The 20061-nt window shown below is 46.2% G+C and overlaps 1 protein-coding gene across 4 annotated transcripts in view; it reads left to right on the top strand.

Moving 5' to 3' along the window:
- ZNF185 (zinc finger protein 185 with LIM domain) overlaps positions 1-20061 on the top strand; it is a 45595-nt gene that overhangs the window by 12116 nt on the left and 13418 nt on the right. For 3 of the 4 annotated variants that reach the window (XM_083797117.1, XM_083797120.1, XM_083797118.1), the window contains exons 2-18: positions 2691-2767; positions 4327-4465; positions 5057-5116; positions 6719-6757; positions 7368-7442; positions 8224-8298; positions 8941-9021; positions 10030-10113; positions 11295-11333; positions 11968-12048; positions 13631-13705; positions 14251-14424; positions 14872-14940; positions 16580-16657; positions 18300-18344; positions 18722-18871; positions 19831-19914. In XM_083797117.1, the coding sequence (XP_083653243.1) occupies positions 2743-2767; positions 4327-4465; positions 5057-5116; positions 6719-6757; positions 7368-7442; positions 8224-8298; positions 8941-9021; positions 10030-10113; positions 11295-11333; positions 11968-12048; positions 13631-13705; positions 14251-14424; positions 14872-14940; positions 16580-16657; positions 18300-18344; positions 18722-18871; positions 19831-19914 (1373 nt within the window). In that variant the 5' untranslated portion in view covers positions 2691-2742. The remainder of the gene's footprint in view (positions 1-2690; positions 2768-4326; positions 4466-5056; positions 5117-6718; positions 6758-7367; positions 7443-8223; positions 8299-8940; positions 9022-10029; positions 10114-11294; positions 11334-11967; positions 12049-13630; positions 13706-14250; positions 14425-14871; positions 14941-16579; positions 16658-18299; positions 18345-18721; positions 18872-19830; positions 19915-20061) is intronic. The other variant, XM_083797119.1, reaches the window with a different exon arrangement.

A 20061-nucleotide genomic window follows, 5' to 3' on the forward strand; every position in this document is an offset into this window, starting at 1 on the left:
ACTGACTCCTCTCCAGCTCTCGCAGAAGGACCTTTGCACCCCTCTATGCCCATCACAGAAGCTTTGCTGAAAGCATCACCCTGGACAACTTCGTTACGGTGTTTGTGACGAGGGCAGAATCCTTGGTGTGGGACAGGGGGACAGCCAGGCTCTAACCTCCTCGAGTTTGTCCGTCAGTCCGTAGAGAGCTCCCAGCTGGTCCCAGCTGCTGGGACAGCTGGGCTGCTGCTGCCATTGCATGAATCATCGGTGGAAAAAGCAGGCTGGCAGAAAAAGTTGCCAGTCCCCCAAAGCTAAGCCGGGTGATCACCACTGACATGTTCCAACTCCTGTTTGTCAAGCCAGAAATATCAGTGGAGTACAGCGGCGTTTGCTGCGGTCCCTCCCAGGATGATGTGAGCCAGGAAGAGGGAACACGGTGCCAGAGGAAAAGGCTGGGCCGACCTGTAGTTTCTGGCACGTATATTTACACACATACTGAGTGCCACCCTTCGTGGCTTCCCTTCCTTTCTGGGTGTATTTGTCAAGTTAGGGGAGCTGTGTGAGTAAGAAGCAAAGCTTCTGTTTAAGCAACAAACGGAGATGATGTCTCTTGCAGGGCTGGTCCCACGCGGAGCTGTGGTGCACGGCAGGGAGGAGAGTTCAGTGCTGCACCTCCGTGAGCTTCATCCCTCGCTCTGCATCTCCCGAGAGTCTTTCCTACATGCTCCTAAACCACTGCTTGTTCGTTTAGTAGGCCTGTGCTGGGGGGCTGATCGCCTCTCAGTTGTGCTGCTGGATAGGTACTGGCTTTCCAGCTTCCAAATACCTCCATTATATTACAACATGTAGCCTATATCTACTACTGATTCAGGGCCATATCAAGCTCCTGGGATAGCTCTTTTCCACTGCTTCTCATCCTCCACCTCCTTCAGCCTTTATCTTGTCCTGGAATAGGGAAGAATTTAATACCTGGAAGAGGGCACCAGGGGCGTAGGAGCACCTCTGAGCTGCGGTCAGCAGGGTAGCTGTGCTCTGGACCCCGCTTGGACACAGTAGGTAATGAAGCCACTTTCCACGTGGCTTCTCTATGTGCAGGTCCAAGATACTGACTTCTTTTTAATCCAGAGTTGCCAGATTACAGGTCCTTCAGCTGTTCTCCTACAGACTGCAGCAGTGCCTCCCACCTTCGGTGGAAAGATACCCAAGTATTGAGAGTCTCTTTGTGGATATCTAAGGCAGCACTACAGTTTACGTTTCTCTTTAAATAGCAGGGACAATTAAATTTGTGTGGGAAGGGGGATCTGGGAAGGATAAGAAAAGAGGTGGGCTGTCGGCCCACGGTGGAAGCTGAATTAATGTTTGGGAGTGTTTGCGAAAGGGAGAGGGAGCCTAGGGGTAATTGCAGAGGGCTTGTTCGCGATCCGAGCGCAAACTGGCTGAGGAGTGGATATGCAGGGAGCTGAGGTAGATCCTTGGCTGAGACAAGGCAGCGGAGGAGACTTTGCCAAGAAGCAATGCTGTGAGATCAGCGCTCGGCATTCCGTATGGGCGTGTGGCTTTGCAGCAGTGTTGCAGAGACAAGCCCACCGGCAGATAATAACAACCTAATTTTAGATTCGCAGGCTCCCAAATAGGGTTGGGCATTTCTCTTAATGATTAGTATAGTCGCTTAAGAATCCAGGTTCAGCAGATAGTTTTGGCAAGGGAAGAATGGAGGAAAGGGTTTTAAAGGTTGGAAGTTGCCCTTGGCTTTCTCCTTTGAAACAAGGGCTTATGCAGCTTAACGCAAAAAAATTTGAAGGGTGGGGGAAAAAAAAAAGAAAAAAGAAACATGATTTAAAAAACAAAACAAAACAAAAAAAGTAATCAGGTGCTGAATTAACATGGGTACTCAAACCCAGTGGATCAATTTTGGGGGTTTCTGTTTTCTTTTGTTCCTTGTTTTTTTCCAATTAAATATATATATATATTTAATATATATAATATATTTATATATACTGGTTTGGCAGTATCTGAAACAACCAATATATTTCCTGATTTTTATTTTGTGGTTGTTTTTATTCAACTGCAGCACTAAGCAACAAGTGCTCTGCCAATTTGCGATTTCAGAGCATCTCCAAGGTTGTATGTCCAGGAGTTTCTCCTTGCTGCTTTACAGTGGTCACCTCCAGGAGGGACTCAGTAGCCATCAGAAGCAAGAGCTAACTCTTGCTTCAGAGGCGGACAGTAAGACATTCCCTCTGCTCTGTTTCCTGGGGAAATACGGATCATCTCTGTCAACTGAAATTTGTCAAGTGTCCTTATATTCTACTCCTGTTTGATGAAAATGCCAAGGCTCACCCAAGCAGCCTCAGCTTCTCTGAATTATAGAGACTCCAGAAGATCTGTCCCACCTGGGTGGATTTGGGCACCTTTGGTGATGTCTCCTCCACTGCTTTCCTTCCACAGTTGGAAGGATGCATCTGTCACGGCCAATCTGTAGATTTACTGGTATGGAGAATACACCCACTGGATTTTTTCCATCCTTGATGCTGAAGGTGCATGGCATGGGAAGAAATTGCAGTTCTCTGCTATACGTGCCATGATCTCCCACCCTTCAGGCTCTATGGCTGTGGCACTGCTGTTGTGATACTCCCTCTTCTGCATGGCTTAAAAGCTGCTTTTTGACAGAACTGCTAATCTGTTTTTCTCCTTTCCATTTCTTCCAGGGACCTGTGGTCTTCAAACAGTAACTGACAGGGGAAGGCACTTGTGAGAACCATGATGTCCTTGGGTGTCAACAAAGGTAATTCCTTTCCCCATCTCAGGCTGTTGGGGATCTGTCCTCTGCTGTATTAATGATACACTCCTAATGTCGTCTTATCAAAGAAGTGTTGAAAATTCTCACAGAGGCTACCAGTTGCTGTGTTTTGACCCAGCAACATGCCCATAGGACTCACAGGACAGATGCTCATAGGACCTTTAGATGTGAATAGGTGGAATGATGCTTCCAAATCCATAGATAACCTGAAACAGTAGTCTGGAGAAGAGTGGAAGTGCCTTGTTCATTTCCACAAAGCAGTAGACTTCATCTGAAGCTTCAGTGCGAAGAAAAGCAGCCCTTCCTTTTCCAGGTGCTCTGCTTCTTGCAGAGTGTTACTGCTGGTCCCCCAGACTGCACCCTGATGTAGATATGGCCCGGTATATCAGTGTCTTTGCTGCTGCTAATTCCACGTGAGAAAGGACATTCTTTTCATTGGTATGGCTGTTTTCCTCAATGGCAATCTGATGCATGTGTTTGTCCAAAAAAATCCACCACCATACCCCTACTACATAACCTAGCCTTGAAGCACCTAATCTTGTGTCAAAGATTAAACAACTTACTGCACGTCGACTGCTCAGTGATAACTATTTCTGGGCAGCCTTTTAGCCCACGTTGAGTACAAGATACTGAGACTTAGTGACCCTCCTTTCCTGGTAGCTAAATTGAATTATTTCATGTTTGCCACCGGCTAAGAATGTGCAGACAGGCGGTTTCCTTGGCTTGGCTGATAAGAAGTTAGTTGTAAAGCTGCAATAACTTGCTGGTATCTCTAAACCCCTGAGCTGTATTGGTCCATGTCCTATGAGGAGAGCAGGCCCGACGTTTTCATCTCTTAGCAGCCATTTCCAAAATAGCAAAAGATGGAAGATAAACAGAAATACACAGAAAAGGAGATTTCCTTATCTGGTCTTCATCTTAAAAACAGCTATTTTCTTCAGAAGAAAATGCTAGATGGGGAATTTACCAGTTAAAATGTCTTTGTTATTGTTTTTTTCCTCTTTTTTTTTTTTAATATCGAAAGGATGTGTATCCTCCAACAGGACAATAGGACACCAGAGAAAGTTGGGTGTTTGCATTTTATGGCTTATCCCCCAGCCCTTGGCTCAGCATCACGCTTCAGACATATCCTCTCCCACAAACCAAAAAAGCCTCATGCTAGAGCTGATCTGATGGGAAATGCCAGAGGAAATGCATTGCTTTGTAAATATGTGATTAGACCACCCACCGAATGTCTTTGGTCTTCATGAAAGAAAATGACTCATTAATGTTAAACAGTCCCCAGAAAGGAGTGAAAAAATTATGAATCTCTGCAGAGGAGGTGATACGTCAGGGGAGTTGGAGTAAATTGATCCTGAAGTCAGGATGATAGCTGGCTTCCATCTTTCATCAGAAGTAGCAAAAGACTTGTTCAGTGTTTGCATCTCTGGCTGATGGGGGACCTGTGCTCCCTGCTGTCTGAGATTTACCAATCGTTCACCTGCTGACACTGAAATCTTCTCAACAACCCTTCTCTCTGCTTCCTTTCCCTCTGCCTCTCCTAGGACGTGTGATTACACCTACGGATGAAGACCGTAGAAGGATCATTAAGCAGATGAAGGTTCGCACCACCCTGAAAGGAGACAAGAGCTGGATCCACCACCAGAACTCAGACTCTGAGGACGAAAAGAAGAGCAGCCCGCTGTAAGTGTGGCCACCGAGGAATGCTCCTCTTCTTCCTTTCCCTCATCAGCCTCCCTCGAGAACTCTATTTTCCAACCTATAGGAAAAGCACACATTATGCTAGCTTGTTGTGGGGTTCCCATGATGCCAGGGAATGGCACTGCCCAGGGAAGCAGTCCTTCTGTTTCATTTTGATAAACGAAGACTGAGGAGAAACACTGAGAAATGGCCTTTGGTGTGGGAGCTGTGAATCCAGCAGCACAGGCACATTTGAAGTCTCAGGAGAGCTCCAAAGTCCTTTTGAAGCCAGATTGTGTTTCACCATCTCCAGAGTGACAAAGAAAGAGGCAGACCTTGATGGGAGGGAGTTTGTGAGTGGTGTAAAACAGCCAGGTCTGCATCTCCCCCTGCAGCTCACAGGCTGTGAGATGGAGCCACCCCTGCACCAGGAATGCCTACGATCTGCACCAGGGTCTCTTCTTAGTCAGAAACAAAATCAAGCCCAAACTATTTTTCTCTTAGCAGCAATCTCAGAAAACATCACTGCCTTGTTCAAGAAGGAAGATCAGCAACAGCAGGAGTTAATTATGTGACTGTTTCCTCTTTACTCAGGTCTGCACGGGCTGGTGGGGGATCCCCAGCTTCAGCACCTATTGCTCCCCAGAGTGACAGGTAATTTGGGGGACCCATCCTGTTGTTTGCTTTCTTTCTGTTATCCCATGGAGTCAGTGCATGCTTTCACTGGTTCTTCCTACTCCTATCCACTCACTTCCATAATTGTTGAGAAATATAGGTCCTGTTGAAAAATACAGAGCCTGTTCAGTGCAGTGTCTTATGAACTGTCGCCTCATACAGAGCATAGCTCAGCTTCTGCAAAGTCCAGACGGATGGTGGAGAGATGTGTGACCAGATGGATCTGTATCTTTAGTGCAGAGGAATGGGTGCTTTCGAGGACACAATCCGAAGGATTACTGGTGCACATCAGCTCCTGCGCTGGTGCAACACCTGTGTGCTCTAAGCCCAGAGGCTCCTCAGATCAAAATCCATTCCATATTGGAGTTGGTTTTGCTTCAGGCACAGACTATGGGGGCTTTTCGGGAACTTAGGAGCTGGTAGGATCTCCATCCTACAGTGCAAAACTGTTGAAATGGGCTTATTTATATATAAGAGCTCTTTGCTACCTGCAGTACCATTGCTGGTAGAGTATTGCCCTCTCCTGTGAGCAAATTCCTGCTTCCTCTCCCTTTTGTTGTGCCTGCAGGTGGCAATCAAAGGTCAGTGCTCAGGGAACTGCTAGGCAATGGGGCTGGGATGGGCTACAGCCTGCTGGTGCCTGCTCTGAGGACGCTGTGGAACCAAGAGCTTGGTGCTGTGTTCAGCACTCATCAGCCTCCAGCTTCTCCATCCAGAGCTCCAGAGCTAAACTAAGCCTGCAGGGTGTTTGTATTTCTGTGCCTGAAGGCAACAGGACAAATTTGAGCCTGGCAGCCACCTTGGGCATGTGGTGTTGGACAGTGTAAACCTGCCCTCCTGCTGAGCTCTGACCTGAGGACTGACCCTGCTTGGAGCAGGAGGGTTAGACCAACCAGAGACCTGCTGAGCTTCCTTGCCACCGTGTTATCCTGAGATCCTAAGGGCACCTGGACAGGCAAGAAAAGAGGAGTTGGCATCTGGGCAGGGATGGAGTGAGCCTGTCTGTGCCATGTTTGGACCTTGAGGCTCATCCTGGTCCCCAGTTTGGTCTCAAGAAGACTTCAAGCCAGCTTGAAGCAAGTTCCAGGGATGTTTCCTCCTGCCCTGCTGCAAGGGGCCAGGTCCCCATCTGCTGGTATCCCTTTCTTTTACCTCCAGGGGAGCTCTGCTGCACTCGTCTTCTGAGGACAGACACTCAGAGAAGTTAGTGTGAAGCTGAAGTTTTCTTGTGGTAAAACAGCCAGAATCCGTACAATGCCTAATTTCCCTTCTCTTACCACATCAATCTGAGGACTTCATTTTGAGCCAGGCAACTGTCAGCATGGCTAATTTTGATTGGCGAATTCTAAAATTCATTTTTCTTACAACACTCTTTCACAGAGCTTGTTCTGAAGGTAATTCATTTTTAAAGAATCCTCCCACGGTCAAATTGGTGCAGTAGCTGAGGCAGTGCCCAACTCAAAGCCCCTTTGGCTGGATTTTTGGCTTGATAGCCATGTGGACATTTCTCTTTAATACTGGTGCTGCTGCTGTTGCTTTTCTACATGTTTCTTAATTCAATGATGTCTGTTCTTTGTACAGGCCTCCCGTCTCCAAGCCTCAATCCGGTTACCTCATCAGGTTGGTATACAGGGTGGCAAGAAGCACGTAGGCTGGAGGGGAAGGAGATCTAGATCAGGAGCAGTAAACATGAAAAATATCGTGTTCTCTTGGTTTATCCTGCCAGTTAGGAACACTGTAATGCTCAGGGAGTTCCTTGATGAAGAGATAGTCCTGGGTGTTTTGTTCACAGGTAGTTTGGTGATGTTAACAGAAAATCTGATCTCTGTACGATGCACTGATCGCACGTGGGAAGATGATCGTGCTGCAAAAATGTTCCACCATCCTCGTTCTCAGGACAGCGCTGTCGATGGGGCTCATGTGCTTCAGCTTCCTCTGACACGTAGTTTGTTTGAGGAGACCCCAATGCCGCCCTAAAAAGGTCGGCAAGCCCTGTGGTGCCATTCCCAGGCCGTTCTCAAGTGAAAACTGATTTTACTGTAAAGCCAGGGAGTACATAGATGGGACTCTCCCAAGGAAGCATCTTCTAATTTTGACTGTCCTGAGCCAGCGCATTGCTCCTGAGAGGACATGCAGGTGCTGTTAGGCTGAAGAGTGGCTGCATGCCCCCTCATCTGAGCTCCAAACTCTGCCCTGCAAAACAAATTTAGCATGTCTCTTTTCTCCCCAGGGGAGTGTTCACAAGAACCATCGATAAGACTCCTTCTGTGCCTAATTCTTCATCTTCCAAGGAAGCCCAGAAAAGGTATGTATGTCTTCCAGTTCTTCATGGAGATGAGCTTTTAAATATTGTTTATGTTTTTAGTGACCCTTTTACTTTGGCTGGTGCTTGTGGGCTTCCAGTGAGCTCCTTTGCTAATTAAATGAACAGTGATTAAGTTTGAAGTCAGGGCCTTTTATTTCAGAGCTCTACTCAGCAGACATGGAACCCCACCAAAGCATGGGATGGCAGTTGACCATGAAAATTCTTACGGATTTAAGTTTAATTTGGCAAATAGGTTTGATTGGGGATAAGTTGCAAGGAATCCTTGCAGCTCTGTAACACCTCATTTTGGTATTTTTAAGGTGTGTTTTTTGAAACCTGTCTTGTGAAAGACGTTTACATTTAAGTGCAGTAAGATCTAAGCCTGGCTCTGATCTAGACAGATGTTTGTTGCACTTCAAATGAAACTTTTTTGAACCCCCCTTTTTTCCCCTGTTTTGATTCAGCTGGGGAGAAGAATGATGCCACAAGGTCTTTCCTCCCCCCTGGCTGATCCTAGGATGAAGTGGCATCATCCCACAGAGGGCCATACTGGCTCTGACAGCTCACAGTGGCCCTGGGGAACCAAAGTATACTTCAAATCCTAGTCCAAGGCTGTGGAAAGAATGCTGCTCCTCAATTAGATGGCATTCCCCGAGTTCACAGAGTGGATCTTTAAGATCACTCTTTTCTGTTGTTGTGTGGAGCTCACCTGGGGACAGGGTGACAGAGGGTGAGTGCTCAGGAGGCTCGTGTTAACAGGTGTGATTTGTGCCATCTGCAGCACTGCCATGAAGGGAGCCAGCTCGTGCCGTTCTTCTTCTGGCTACAGGATGACAACTGAGGATTACAAGAAGCTGTGAGTGTACAAAGGGGAGCTGTGCTTTCTGCCCATGCACGGGCTCTCCAGCACCTGAGCTTCAGTGATGAAGTCACCTGCACGTGGGTGCCCAGCCAGGCATGGCTTCGTTAGCTGAGTACTGCAGAGCTGTCTCTAGAAACTGAAGCATTCCTCAGTGCAACCTCCAGGCCTGTGTGGGCTGTAAGGCATTCCTTGACCTGGTAACGGCCTTTGTAAGGAGCGAATTTTACCACTTCGTAGTAATTAAGGCAGAAAACTGGAGGACGTAGCCTGGGGACTTGGTTTGCAGCATTGCCGGCCTTTATGAAACCATAGCAGAACAGCCCTCCTGACATTTCCTACACAGCTTTTCATGTCAGAGACTTTGTCTGTACCCTGAAATGCAGCTGAGCATTTATCATCAGCCTGCTTCTAGGCTTAAAACCCCTACACTAATAAAACAAAATCCTATGAAGACGTGTACCCCAATGCACATGGAAAGTACAAGTGTCTTCCCACTCCTATGCAACACATGCAGGGTCAGAACCCTTTTCCACATACCCAGCCCTCGGATTTACCTTGGGTTTTGTTTGTGCTGCCTCTGCAACAATATACAGAGGCAGTTCCCTTACTCTTTCTCCCCTTCTCTTCCTTTTTCAGAGCTCCCTATAATGTTAAACAAAAATCAGTGGACTTGGATGAGGAGGATGTGCCTTTTAGTCCAGATGAACATAAAAAGAGGTATGCCTTCCAGGTAACCACCTTTTTCTTGCAAGGGGCAGTGACAAGTGGACTTACTTCAGTTTAACTGTTCTTTGCTGGCAGGGTCAGTTTGATGATGATTATAGCTGAGCCATTAGGGCTGATTGCAATGAAATAATAAGAAGCAGATATTTCTACATGGAGCGCATCGATGCCCACAGGCGACTGCACTCCCAACAAAATATAATTAAAAGCCTGACATGATTCAACCTGACAGCATACCCCAATTAATTTGGCAGCTGGAAATGGGTTGTGGAATCTATCAGCTGCATAGTGTCTATGTGAAGAGATAGAGACATACAAATAGCCTGGCAGTAAAGGAAGGAGTCCTCCTTCCACAGCCTACACGTGTATCTTTGAGACTGGACCACCTGAGGACTTGCATCGAAGTCCAGATCTAGACGGGTCTCCAGGTTTAGATGGGTTGCTTTCAGTCTTGTTTCTAAAGATGCTTTTTCTCAGATACAAGACTTTTACAAATGAAAGCTGGTAATCTGACCAGCGGAGATAAACCAGTGAAAGTCCTTTCATTTTGAACTTTCCCTGTGGTATGTTTGGTGCTACTGATGTTTGCATAGACACGTGCAGTCTATGGAGCATATCAGCCACAAAGCCTGTATCCCATTTTTTGCCCCCAGAGTATGCAGTGTTGAAGGAGTTCGGGTCTTGAGATGGGGAATGCCCTCTGCCCTCCTGGAAGAGAAGGATTTTTATTTATATAGATTTTTATTGCCTGATGCTTTACATCCATGAGAAAGTGCTGTGGCTCAGTATGAAGAGAAAAATTGATATTAGTGGAAAAAGATCAGACGTTGTTACTCGTCTTGCTCCTAGCTAGATTTCAGGAGCTTTCCAGAGCCATGGGAGCTCTGTCAGGTTTAGCACAAGTCTCCACTGGTTTATTCTCCTATTGTTTTTTCAAGGCTACACCCGGCAGCTACTAAGAGCATGGACAGAATGTGACCCCTTCCTTCTCTTCCCTTTCAGGACAGAGGCAGCCAACAGTGTCCTGAGACGCACTGCCAGCAGGGAACGTGCTTACGTGCTCTCAGCGGCCAAGAAAAGCAACGGGTGAGTTTTCCCCATGTGAGTATGGGGCAGGAGACAGTGAAGAGGCTGCTGGTGGTGCTCTGACTTGAGCGGTGGCCTGATCCAAAGACTCACCAGAGAAGATGTGTACCTCTCCAGTAAATGAAGAAAACTTAGCTGCTGTCTCTCTCCAAGTGTCAAGGATATCTTCTGGTTACTGCAGAATTGGGGAAGTCTTCTAGGAATCTTGAGATATCTCCTCTATTGAGAGGGATGAAATTTTAGCAGGAGAAAAACTGTGATAGTCCCTAATTCCCTGGGACCCAAAATTAAGACCCAATTTTTCAGAGTCAGTTTTTAAAGTTGGTCTCTCTAGTTTCATTGCAGGAACTACTTGGAAGGTAGGGGGAAATCAGAACAAATATAAACCACTGTTAGAAATTGCATCCAATTTGGATCAGCTTTTTGGGACAGATTTTGCCTTTACGTTGTGTTTGAATAATAGTTAGATTTACAAGATCCTGATATTAGTTTCAGCTTCAAAATAATTCTGTAGAGGAAGAAAACAAAACCAAAACGAAAAACCTAGCTAACATGTGGGTGTGCAACAGCAACATGAAGGATGTGTGGGAGCTGCTGGTGTTCAAGGCTCTGTTGTCCATTTCTTTCCTGGGAGGAAAAAAAAAAAAACAAATTAAGACGGTCTCAGGTCTTCCAGGAACCATGGTAGTGACTTTTTTGCAGCTTGCTTTCACTGTAAATCCTTTTCCTCCTGACCTAACTCAGGGCAACACAATGAGGCACCGAGAGGTTGGTAGTGGGGGAGGGAGCAGGGAGGGCATGTGCCAGCAGCATTTGGCTGTGCCCAGAGTGAGAGGCTTGCTTGGGTAGGATTTGTATGGGCATTAAAGGAGTTTGCACTGGCTGCCAATTCTTCTGGTGCACCAAGTATTGTGCAGTGGGAGGCAGGCTTGCATGCAAGAAGAAAAGAAAGTGGGAAGGTGTAAAATCAAAGAGGCCCTTTGGGGGAGCTTCTACTTCATGTTTTATAACTTTTTGCTCTGTAATTTGCACAGGTTTAGCACCCTCTCTCGTGGTCAGCTCTGCCCAAATGGTGCAATAGGACCCCTTAATGCTTTGCACCACGTGGGTCAAGCTGCTTCTGCCCAAAGCCTGTCTTTAACTCCAAACTTGTAACTGTTGCCTTTGTGCTTCCCTTACAGGAGCCCGACACAAGAATTCCCACCCTTGTTTGCCAAGAGGTAGGTCACTGACCTTGCTCTGAAAATGCTGCTGGGGCTGCACATCTGTGTTCTGTGCCAGGGTTGCTGTTAAATGCTGGGATGGGAGATTCCCAGGTGTTTCAAAGGAGAGGGGGGACAGTTCCCATGGAAGGGGTTAAAAAATGCTGGCTTTTGAGGGCTCACACTGTCATGAGCTTTACGAATACATGATGATGCTTTAGGTTACGGGCAACCTGAAGTGAGGAGGGATTGTATGGACTCATTCACTGCCTGCCTTCTTCCAGGAAGGCTGGTTCCAAGCAGCAGTGGTTCCAAGCATTCTTCAGGCATTTAACTTCTGAAGCACTTGGTACCATAGGGAAATGATGTCTAGGTCATTTACTGGAACTGAAGCGTCAGCTGATGCTATTTGTAAAGGAACTGCGGCAGAAAATTGCCACTGATTTTGGCTGAAGTTCTTACTTCATTCAGCCAGTTGAGATACTCACCAGTAACAGCACATGGAGCACAAAGAACAGGAAAAATGTGCCTCCAAGGGAAACAGAGGGAAAACATAGCTTAAGGGAAAGCAAAAGTAAACTGCCTGGATTAGCTAGCGGTGAGAAATGGGAAATGATGTGATATTTATTTTTTTCCTCCCTCCTTCTGAAAGAATTGAGATAGAAGAAGAAGGACAGCAGAGGAGGAGTTCAGCTGTGTCTGGTTCATGCAAGTTTACGCCAGATGACAACAGGTATGGATCTCATTCTGGAGTAGTGTGTTGACTGTCTGATTTTAGGGCACACTGACTTTCCTTTTAGCTGGAAGGTAGCAGGTTGAACACAGCTAGGGATGGAGGTTTTTCAACAGACTTTTCTTGAAACCCTGGTTGCCTCTGTCTTGCATAAAAAACAATCCAAAATGAAAAAAAAAAAATGAAACCAATTAATTCAGTGAAGCAAATGGGCAGACATAGGGATATATACAGGGTAGTATTAGGTATCCAGCTGACAGCCCTGGAGAGTGGCAGACAGCATTTAACTACAGGCCAGCTACAGTGTGAGTTACATGATGTAAACTTGCCACTAAGCCCCTCTCCTGATCATGCTCCACAGCCCCATCACTTCTGTCTTCACGAGGTGCTTGTATGCCACAGGAATGAGCCTGGCAGTGGTTCTGTAGAGACAACACACAGGAAGAGTCAGAGCAGGTTTAGATGAGCTCACCCTACCCATCAAGCAGCCATCAGATAGTAATGATTTTCTTGTACTAGCAGACTTGGCTGCATGAACTGACCCCATCACCTAGACACGAAGTACTCAATATCTCATTATTTCCAGTCCCCTGAGCCAGCTCTCTGCTTTTGTTAGACTTTAGATTTAATTATTCTACCTTGATAGCAACAGATAGGTGTGACCTGGGAGGTTTGAGAGGTTCATTATCTTTAAATTGATCTTTGCTTTGACGGTAAATGTTAGTCTCGTTCTGAGCCCACAGCCCCTTCCTCAAGCTCCCGTGAAGCCCAGGTGTACGTGGAGCCACTGCAGACAGGCTAGAGAGTTCCTGCTGTGGTGTGAGGAACCTGGGGACATGCTGTCCCTGGTGTGAAGGAGCAGAGATGACATCCTCTCCCAGTCCACACCGGTCAGGAACTGCTGATGTGTGGTGTGGGACTGACACCGATACAGAGATAGCAGTGTTAGCACTGGGAGGGAAAATCTTCCTGTTTTCATGCAGATTCATTTAATTTGGGATTCAGCTCTCTCTTCCCACTATGAGGTGTGGCTTGAAGCCAGGCAGCAGCAATATTAGCTTCTCTGCCAGTCTGGTCCTTTGCGGGCCCAGCAGGGGCACCAATAGATGAGGCCTTTCAGGCTGAAATGCTTTGTTTTCAGAATGAAGGAGCTGCCTCATGAATTTTGGTGCAATTTTGTGCCATTGTGGAACAGGTTTGAAGCAGGGCTGGGATGCCCTTTCACTCCCCCACGTTATACAAATACAGAGAGTGAGAGCAATTTTGTAAATGCACTGAGTCTTAATCTGTACATTTGGGCAGGTTGTTTTTTAGCACAAGCTCAAATGTTGGGGATAGAAACAGCCCCAGCTGTGTTAGATTGGAAAAAAAACAGTTCCTAATGACAGAGCATTTCAGGAGAAAGACAGATATTAGTTGCAGCAGTGCTTAGGGCCAGCTGAGTCCTTATGCAGCAGGGTTTGGCGTCTCACTGCCCAGAAAGCAGACATGAGAGCTGTGGGACGGCAAGCAGGATGACACCTAAAAGATCTTCCATCTTTAAAGCTTTGTTACTTTTGTTGTTTTGTTGTTGTTTCGTTAGTACCAATGGGCTAAGGAAAAGCACAGCTGGGTCTTCCTGGAATGAGCCAAAGACAACAGCAGCATCTCCCACCAGGTGAGTGTTACAGCACAGCCGGTGTGCCTTGGACATCTGCTGCTGTGTCAGCACATGTGTAGCACGTGACAGACTTCTGTCAGCAGCCCTCTGGGAGGTGAAGTGAAGCAAATTCGTCGGCCTTGTACGTAGAAGTCTTTTAAAACAGCTGTCTGCATTTAAGAAGATTTTCTGTCTGAAATCCATGTTGTGTCTTGAAAGGGTCTGACAGCATATTGATAAAAGTGCTCAAAACCTGAGAGGAGGAGACCTGCTGAACTCTCGCTAAATCTGCAGCGGAATCGTTTTCAGTTGCTTTCCACTTTGTCTGTTTGAATTCATGACTACAGTATAAAAAATGCTGAAATGTTTTTCCACAGCATTGCAAATTGCTTTGGTCACTGACCTTGTTATTTTATTTTTCTTCCCTGATTATCGTTGGCAGACTGTAGATATTCATGGCAATAGACAGTGTTTTTAATTTCAGAGTTGTTTCTGATAAGACTACTTCTTAAGTGAACGTACTGAAAGTGGTGATGTTTGCTTTCAATTTTATTTACTTTCAGGAAGAACATTTCAGTGCAGGAAAACTTTGGCAAGCTGCAACAGGGAGCTGGCTTGCTCAAGAATGACAACTTTTTCTTTACCATCTCTTGCAGCACTGAAACAGGCAGCAAGAGCCAAACAACCACATCCTTGAGTGAAACTTCTGAGAAAATGTCCACCTATACTGAAATCAGGTAGGTCTGCTGGCTCTGCATCTTCCCAAAACTTCACTAATGACAGGTAGGGAGTTGCTGCACTGGAGAGTTTGGCTCTGCTTGGTAGTATTTTCCCAGGTACACATAATCTGGATGCAGTGCAGTCATGGAACAATAAGTATGATAGCAGGAGGACTCTAAGAAAGCAGCGCCTCAAAAAAGTATTAACAACCTAGGAGGAAATGTACCCAGATGAAAGCTTATGAGCCTCCCACAGCTCAAACATCACCCAGTTCTTTCTCATGAGAATATGAGTCTAAAATTGGCAGACCTTTCTATCTCCTAAACTGAACAGGCTTTCATTTTAATCTAGTCCCTGCACCATCCTTATCACACTTCCGACAAGCTCCTTGTCATGGAGTTCCTGTCCCTCACGTTCTGTCCCGACATCTCCCTACCTAATTGTTCTTGCTGTTTTGCTTGCAGAAATGGTGAAAGCAGACAGTCTTCTAATGGGAAATCCTCATTGGAAACCGTGTCACAGCATGGGGACGGGTAAGAATTTGAGAAAAGGCACAGATCAGCCTAACGTTCAGCAGCACAGATCAGCCTGCCTTTTGCTTTTCACTCAGAAACGATATATACCTGCTAGCGATCTCAAACAGATGGGATCTCTCCAGTCACGGTCCTGGGCTGCTCTCCAAGAGCATCATCTGCTGGCTAGGCTGCAACTCATCTGTTTTTTCCTGTTCCTCCTCCGCTTCTCCCAGAGAGGAAAGGATTCTCCTCTCTGGCTCAGTCCCTAAAGAATCTACCTCACGTGTTTGTCACCACTCTGGTTGTCCTCACACTGCTATCCCCTGGGGAGTTTCTTCCACCTGCAAGGGGTGTGTTGAACATGAGTCACTGGTGGTGGCTTCTAACACTGGTTCTGGTCCTCTGCCCCTTGCAGAAAATATGCAGGGGTGGCTGAACAATGGGAAAGTGTGAAAAGCTCTGTTATAAGGAAGAAAACCTAAGAAGGAACTGGAAGGCATGGGTACAGATGGTTGACACATCAAGGAGCAGAGCTCTGACACCGTAGCTGCACATAGACCCACACAGCAGGGCATTTATTCTGATTATCTTCAGTGGCAAGGTGGCTGAGGAGGGGACTTCCAAGGGGGAAGCAGTGACAGATGAACCCAGCCTAGCTGTAGGCAGAAAGCGTCACACACAGCAGGCGTGCCACACGCTGGCTGCTGCTGGCTGGTCTGCAGTCAGCTGTGCTTTGGGCCAAAGACAGTGTCCTCTGTGTCATTTGTGTGCCCCATTTCCTTTGAAAATGGGGAAAAATGAGAGAGATTTCTGAAATATATCCCGTATTAGCAGAGCTGGTTTTGTTCTCAGTGTTGCCACACTGAATTTTTGGCAGTGCTGAGACTGAAGCAGAGAGACCTGTCCCTCTGTCTGGGCTTACCTTTCACTGTTGTGCTTAAGCAGCTGTAGAGAGCTTGGTTTTACCAAATGAGTTTTTGCAGGATATGCAGTTAACTGCATCTCACTTTCCACCTCTATCAGTGAAGATAAAGCTAGAAATGTTCCCAAATTAATATCTCAGGCTGAAGCAAAGTCTAGAGCGCTTGAGAAAAGGTAGAGGCTGGGCTACTGCCATGGTCATTCAGCTGAGGCCCATAGATATGTCCTTGTGTGTCACTGCAGGGACAGCCTGAGTACAACGCACTCTTTGTGCTTAGGGTTGTTTGCGTCACATAGCTGCTCCTAATTGTGAGCCAGTCTCCCAGAGAAATTAGAGAATGCCTCATTACTTAAGCCACCTAAACTGGAGAGGAAATAACTGGCGGGGAAGGAGACGGATGCATGGCTTGATGGGTCAGGGGAGCAAGCGGTGGGTGTAGTTGGGCACGAAGAGGTCCAGCTGGTGGGCCTGCAGGAAGACCTCTTTTGCTTGGGAGCAGACAGAGAGCAACTGTTCAAGGGTTCTTGAGCTTTCCTGAGCAAAGGGGTCATTAGTTCCTCACTGCGCAGAGCAGCACATCTCTCTGGGTACCCCATGAACTGCAATCAGGCCTGCAGCACCTAAAAGGTTGCTTCCTATACCGATATATTGGGCTAACCCCATTTTGGGCTCATCCTAACTAAGTATTAGTAGATTTGTACAAGTCTTATCTTACTGGCATTTTTCTTTGTCTAGTGACAAACCTCTTAAGGAAAAGTCTGAGCCATTGGCATGGGATGAGTCCAGAGCAGCCGTGGTTTCCACAAATGGAAGGTAAGGTTACCATGAAATTCCTTTACTGACTTGAGCATCGTGCAAATAACAGCTGCTCCTCTTGATTTATCTGGAAACTCTAAATGAATATTTACTGATGGAAAAGCACAGTTCAGTCAGTGCTTTGCAGAACTGCAGCACTTTATCTAAAATTTAGTTTAAGAGGGGAGAAAAAAAAAAAAGAAAACCTTGCTCTCTTTTACATGAGATTGTATGATATTGTTCCAGTTTTTTAATTTGCTTTCTATAAGACAAGGAAAATACCACTTCTGCGGGTTGCTTCCGCATTTTCTGGATATATTCCCAAATGTAAACCAATTCCAGATTTTTTTAAATTTTTTTTTTTTTACTTTTATACAGTACAGAGAGCTTCATGCTCAATACATCTCTAGGCCTTTAGCCTTCACCTATCTACTTTTGCAACAAGAGACCCCTTAAAAAAGAAAAAGGGAGGAGGAGGCAGAACACAGGAAAAAAAATCCTTTAAAGTGTCTGGCAAACCAAAAGGTTCAGTGACTTAGGAAAATTTGTGTCCTGACTCCAAGGTATTGTGGAAAGTAGTTAAAAATCCCCTAACCACAGGCATGGCTGAGCTACTTGTTGTCTCCAAATGCCCAAATGAAGTCCACCCTCACTGCTCTCTGATTGCCTCTTATGCGTATGGGAGCCTTCTGTCCCCAGCCCTCCAGGACCTGTCCTGGACAGGATCCTGCCCCGCTCTTGCGAGCACCAGCTTTTCTGCATCCAACCAAGCTGATACTCAATGGAGCTCCTTAGCCTGGGCTCCACACTGCGCTGCTCTCCACCACTGTGTCAGTGGACCTTGCTGGAAGGTCCCCTCCCTGTCTGTAAAACACTGATTTAATTTGATCCAGAACCTGTGTGAGTCTGAGGGTACTTCTCAGACATCCACCGAAGGTGAGCAAAACAACCCAGTTCATGCCTGTTCTACAGCACTGTGTGGCAGTCTGCTTCACAGCTTTTGCAGGGAGTCCTCACTCTTACTGGAGTAAAAAAAATAAAAAGATTCACAAATCAAAAAAGGTTGCAGATGCAAAGAGCAGTGGCTGTGTTTCTGTCCCGTCTGACAAAGTGGAAGTGAGGGAGGAAATGCACTGCCCCTGTGGCATGCAGAAGAGAAGTTCAGTAAAGAGCTCTTCACCCGTCTGCTTTGTCCCTGCCCACAGCCAGGAGACAGGAAAACAGAAATGCACAATTTTGGATGAGAGACCTGAAATTCCCAATTTTGTCAGCTCCCCTGAGGCAAATCAGAGGACACAAGGGCCGTCCTCCCCTTCTGTGGGTGAAACTAGAGGTGCCTGTGCTGCAGCTCTGGGCTGTAGGACAATCCCACTGGTTCTGGAAGAGTCCTGGCTCGGATTTCCAGATGACTTCATATCACTGTCATCTGTCACATGGTGACAGTATTCAGGGTTACTAACTGCTCCTTTGCACTTGATACACAATGAATTTCCCCAAATTTTCTTGTCATTTTGCCTGCAGAAATATGCCGAGGAATATCACCGGGAAGTCTTGGGGATTTTTTCCTTTTTTATTTATTAAATGCATGAGAAAATAATTGCAGAACATTCCCCAAATCAAAGCAAGGATGCTTTCTAAAGTTGTTTTTTCTCCTTTTCAGTTACTCTGAACACACAGAAGCAAACAATGGATTTTACCCACCAAAGTAAGTTTGAAGTCTATTAGCAGTATAAAATTCACATTTTTTTCTTCATTTTAGAGTGAGAGGCATCTTCTCCTGACCTGGTACTGCCCTAACAAATGTGTTCTGGGAGCAGCACTTGTACGCACTTACAAAGGGGAGTGCCCCTGATCCACCGGCTCAAAATGGACTGAGATCTCTCAGCTTCTTTCCTTGTGCTAGCATGACTTGGTTGGACTTGTCTTTGCCCTTGAGGTCCGCTGCAAGAAAGTTATGGAACTAAGCAGGAAGAGGCATTGTTTGAGACAAGCAAATCTCGTGTTTGATATTTCCACTCCTTGCTCCATTCTTCAACTTACTAATCTTCTCTTTGTGACCCATGAATCTCCCTCTCTTACCAGGTCCGACCCTGGTTGCAGGGACAGACCTGCAGGTGCTACAGACAGCCTGCAGCATTGTTACGAGACCTCTCCCTGCCTGGATGATGCGAAGCCTGAACCTGTGGGGTCAGGGCCTGGTGCTGGTGCTCACGGTGCTGCTGCTAGCGGAGGGTAAATACTGGGGGGACAATAAGTAATTCATCCAGAGAAGAGTTGGAAGTAGAATCCAGATTGTGCAACAAAGCAACAGGTGCCAGAAAATCTTAGGTGGCTAAACTCTGGGAACTGCATCATAGAATCATAGAATATCCCGAGTTGGAAGGGACCCATAAGGATCATCAAGCCCAACTCCTGGCACCGCACAGGTCTGCCCAAAAGTTTAGGCCATGTGTCTAAGTTCACTGTCACATATCAACTTTTTATTTTCACTGAATCAGCCTGGGAGCAGATATAGCAGCTTTATCATAGCTTTTAGCACTGATCTCAGAAGTGCCTCCATTCCACGTGTTTTTAGAGCATGCTTGCTGCCCTGACAATGTCTGAGGCACAGAGTCAGGACAGAATTGCTGCTGTTGACACTAAACACACTAATCTCCCTGAAGCTTCTCTCCTCTCTTGTTTTAGTCAGTTATTTTGGACTTGGCCCCATGCATTGGCTTGCCAAACAACTTGAGGTGAGCAAATGATGTCTTCCAACCTCCCAGCTGAGGTGAGGAGGTTCACAAGGCTCCTAGTAGGATGGTGTAGGAACATGATCTTGAAGGTCTTTTCCAACCTTAATGATTCTATGGTCTGCCCCAAAGACATTTGTGTTGTGCTTTGTCCCAGGTGCGTGATCCTGTGACAGGCCAGAGAAGTGATGCATCCAGCTAGGGTGTGTGTGAATTGAGGCCAAGTAACTGCATTAGTTCCACTAACAGCCTCTATTCTTCTTTATTAGAGATAATGAAAGTGGGTTTTTTTCTGAAGGAAAAGCAGTTCTCTGTGAAAATTACTTTCTATTTTCTGGTCTGATATGGAGTGCAGTGTTGTTTCATACAGTGAATCCCCCCTGAAGCACTTTAACAGCCTTTCACAAGCCGTTAGGCTGTTGATTTCTTCTTTCTTTTTTTTAATTTTTCTTTTGACAGGTCTAGCTTGCAGTCTAATGTCCCCTCTCCTCCCACTGAGAGAGCCCCTGCACACCTTGAGGACACTGAATATTCATATAAAAGGTTAGAGTGGGGTAAATATTAGTGGGCATATGAGTAATACTGCGGACTGAGGGAAGAAAAGCATAGAAAGAGGCTTCTTTTTACAGCTCTTGTCCCAAGAGTAAAGCGGACTGTGCTGAGGTTTATAGTACAACATACAACATAAAA

The sequence above is a fragment of the Anser anser genome (genome assembly GCF_964211835.1).
Source record: "Anser anser genome assembly, chromosome: 13".
NCBI classification, from domain to species: domain Eukaryota; kingdom Metazoa; phylum Chordata; class Aves; order Anseriformes; family Anatidae; genus Anser; species Anser anser.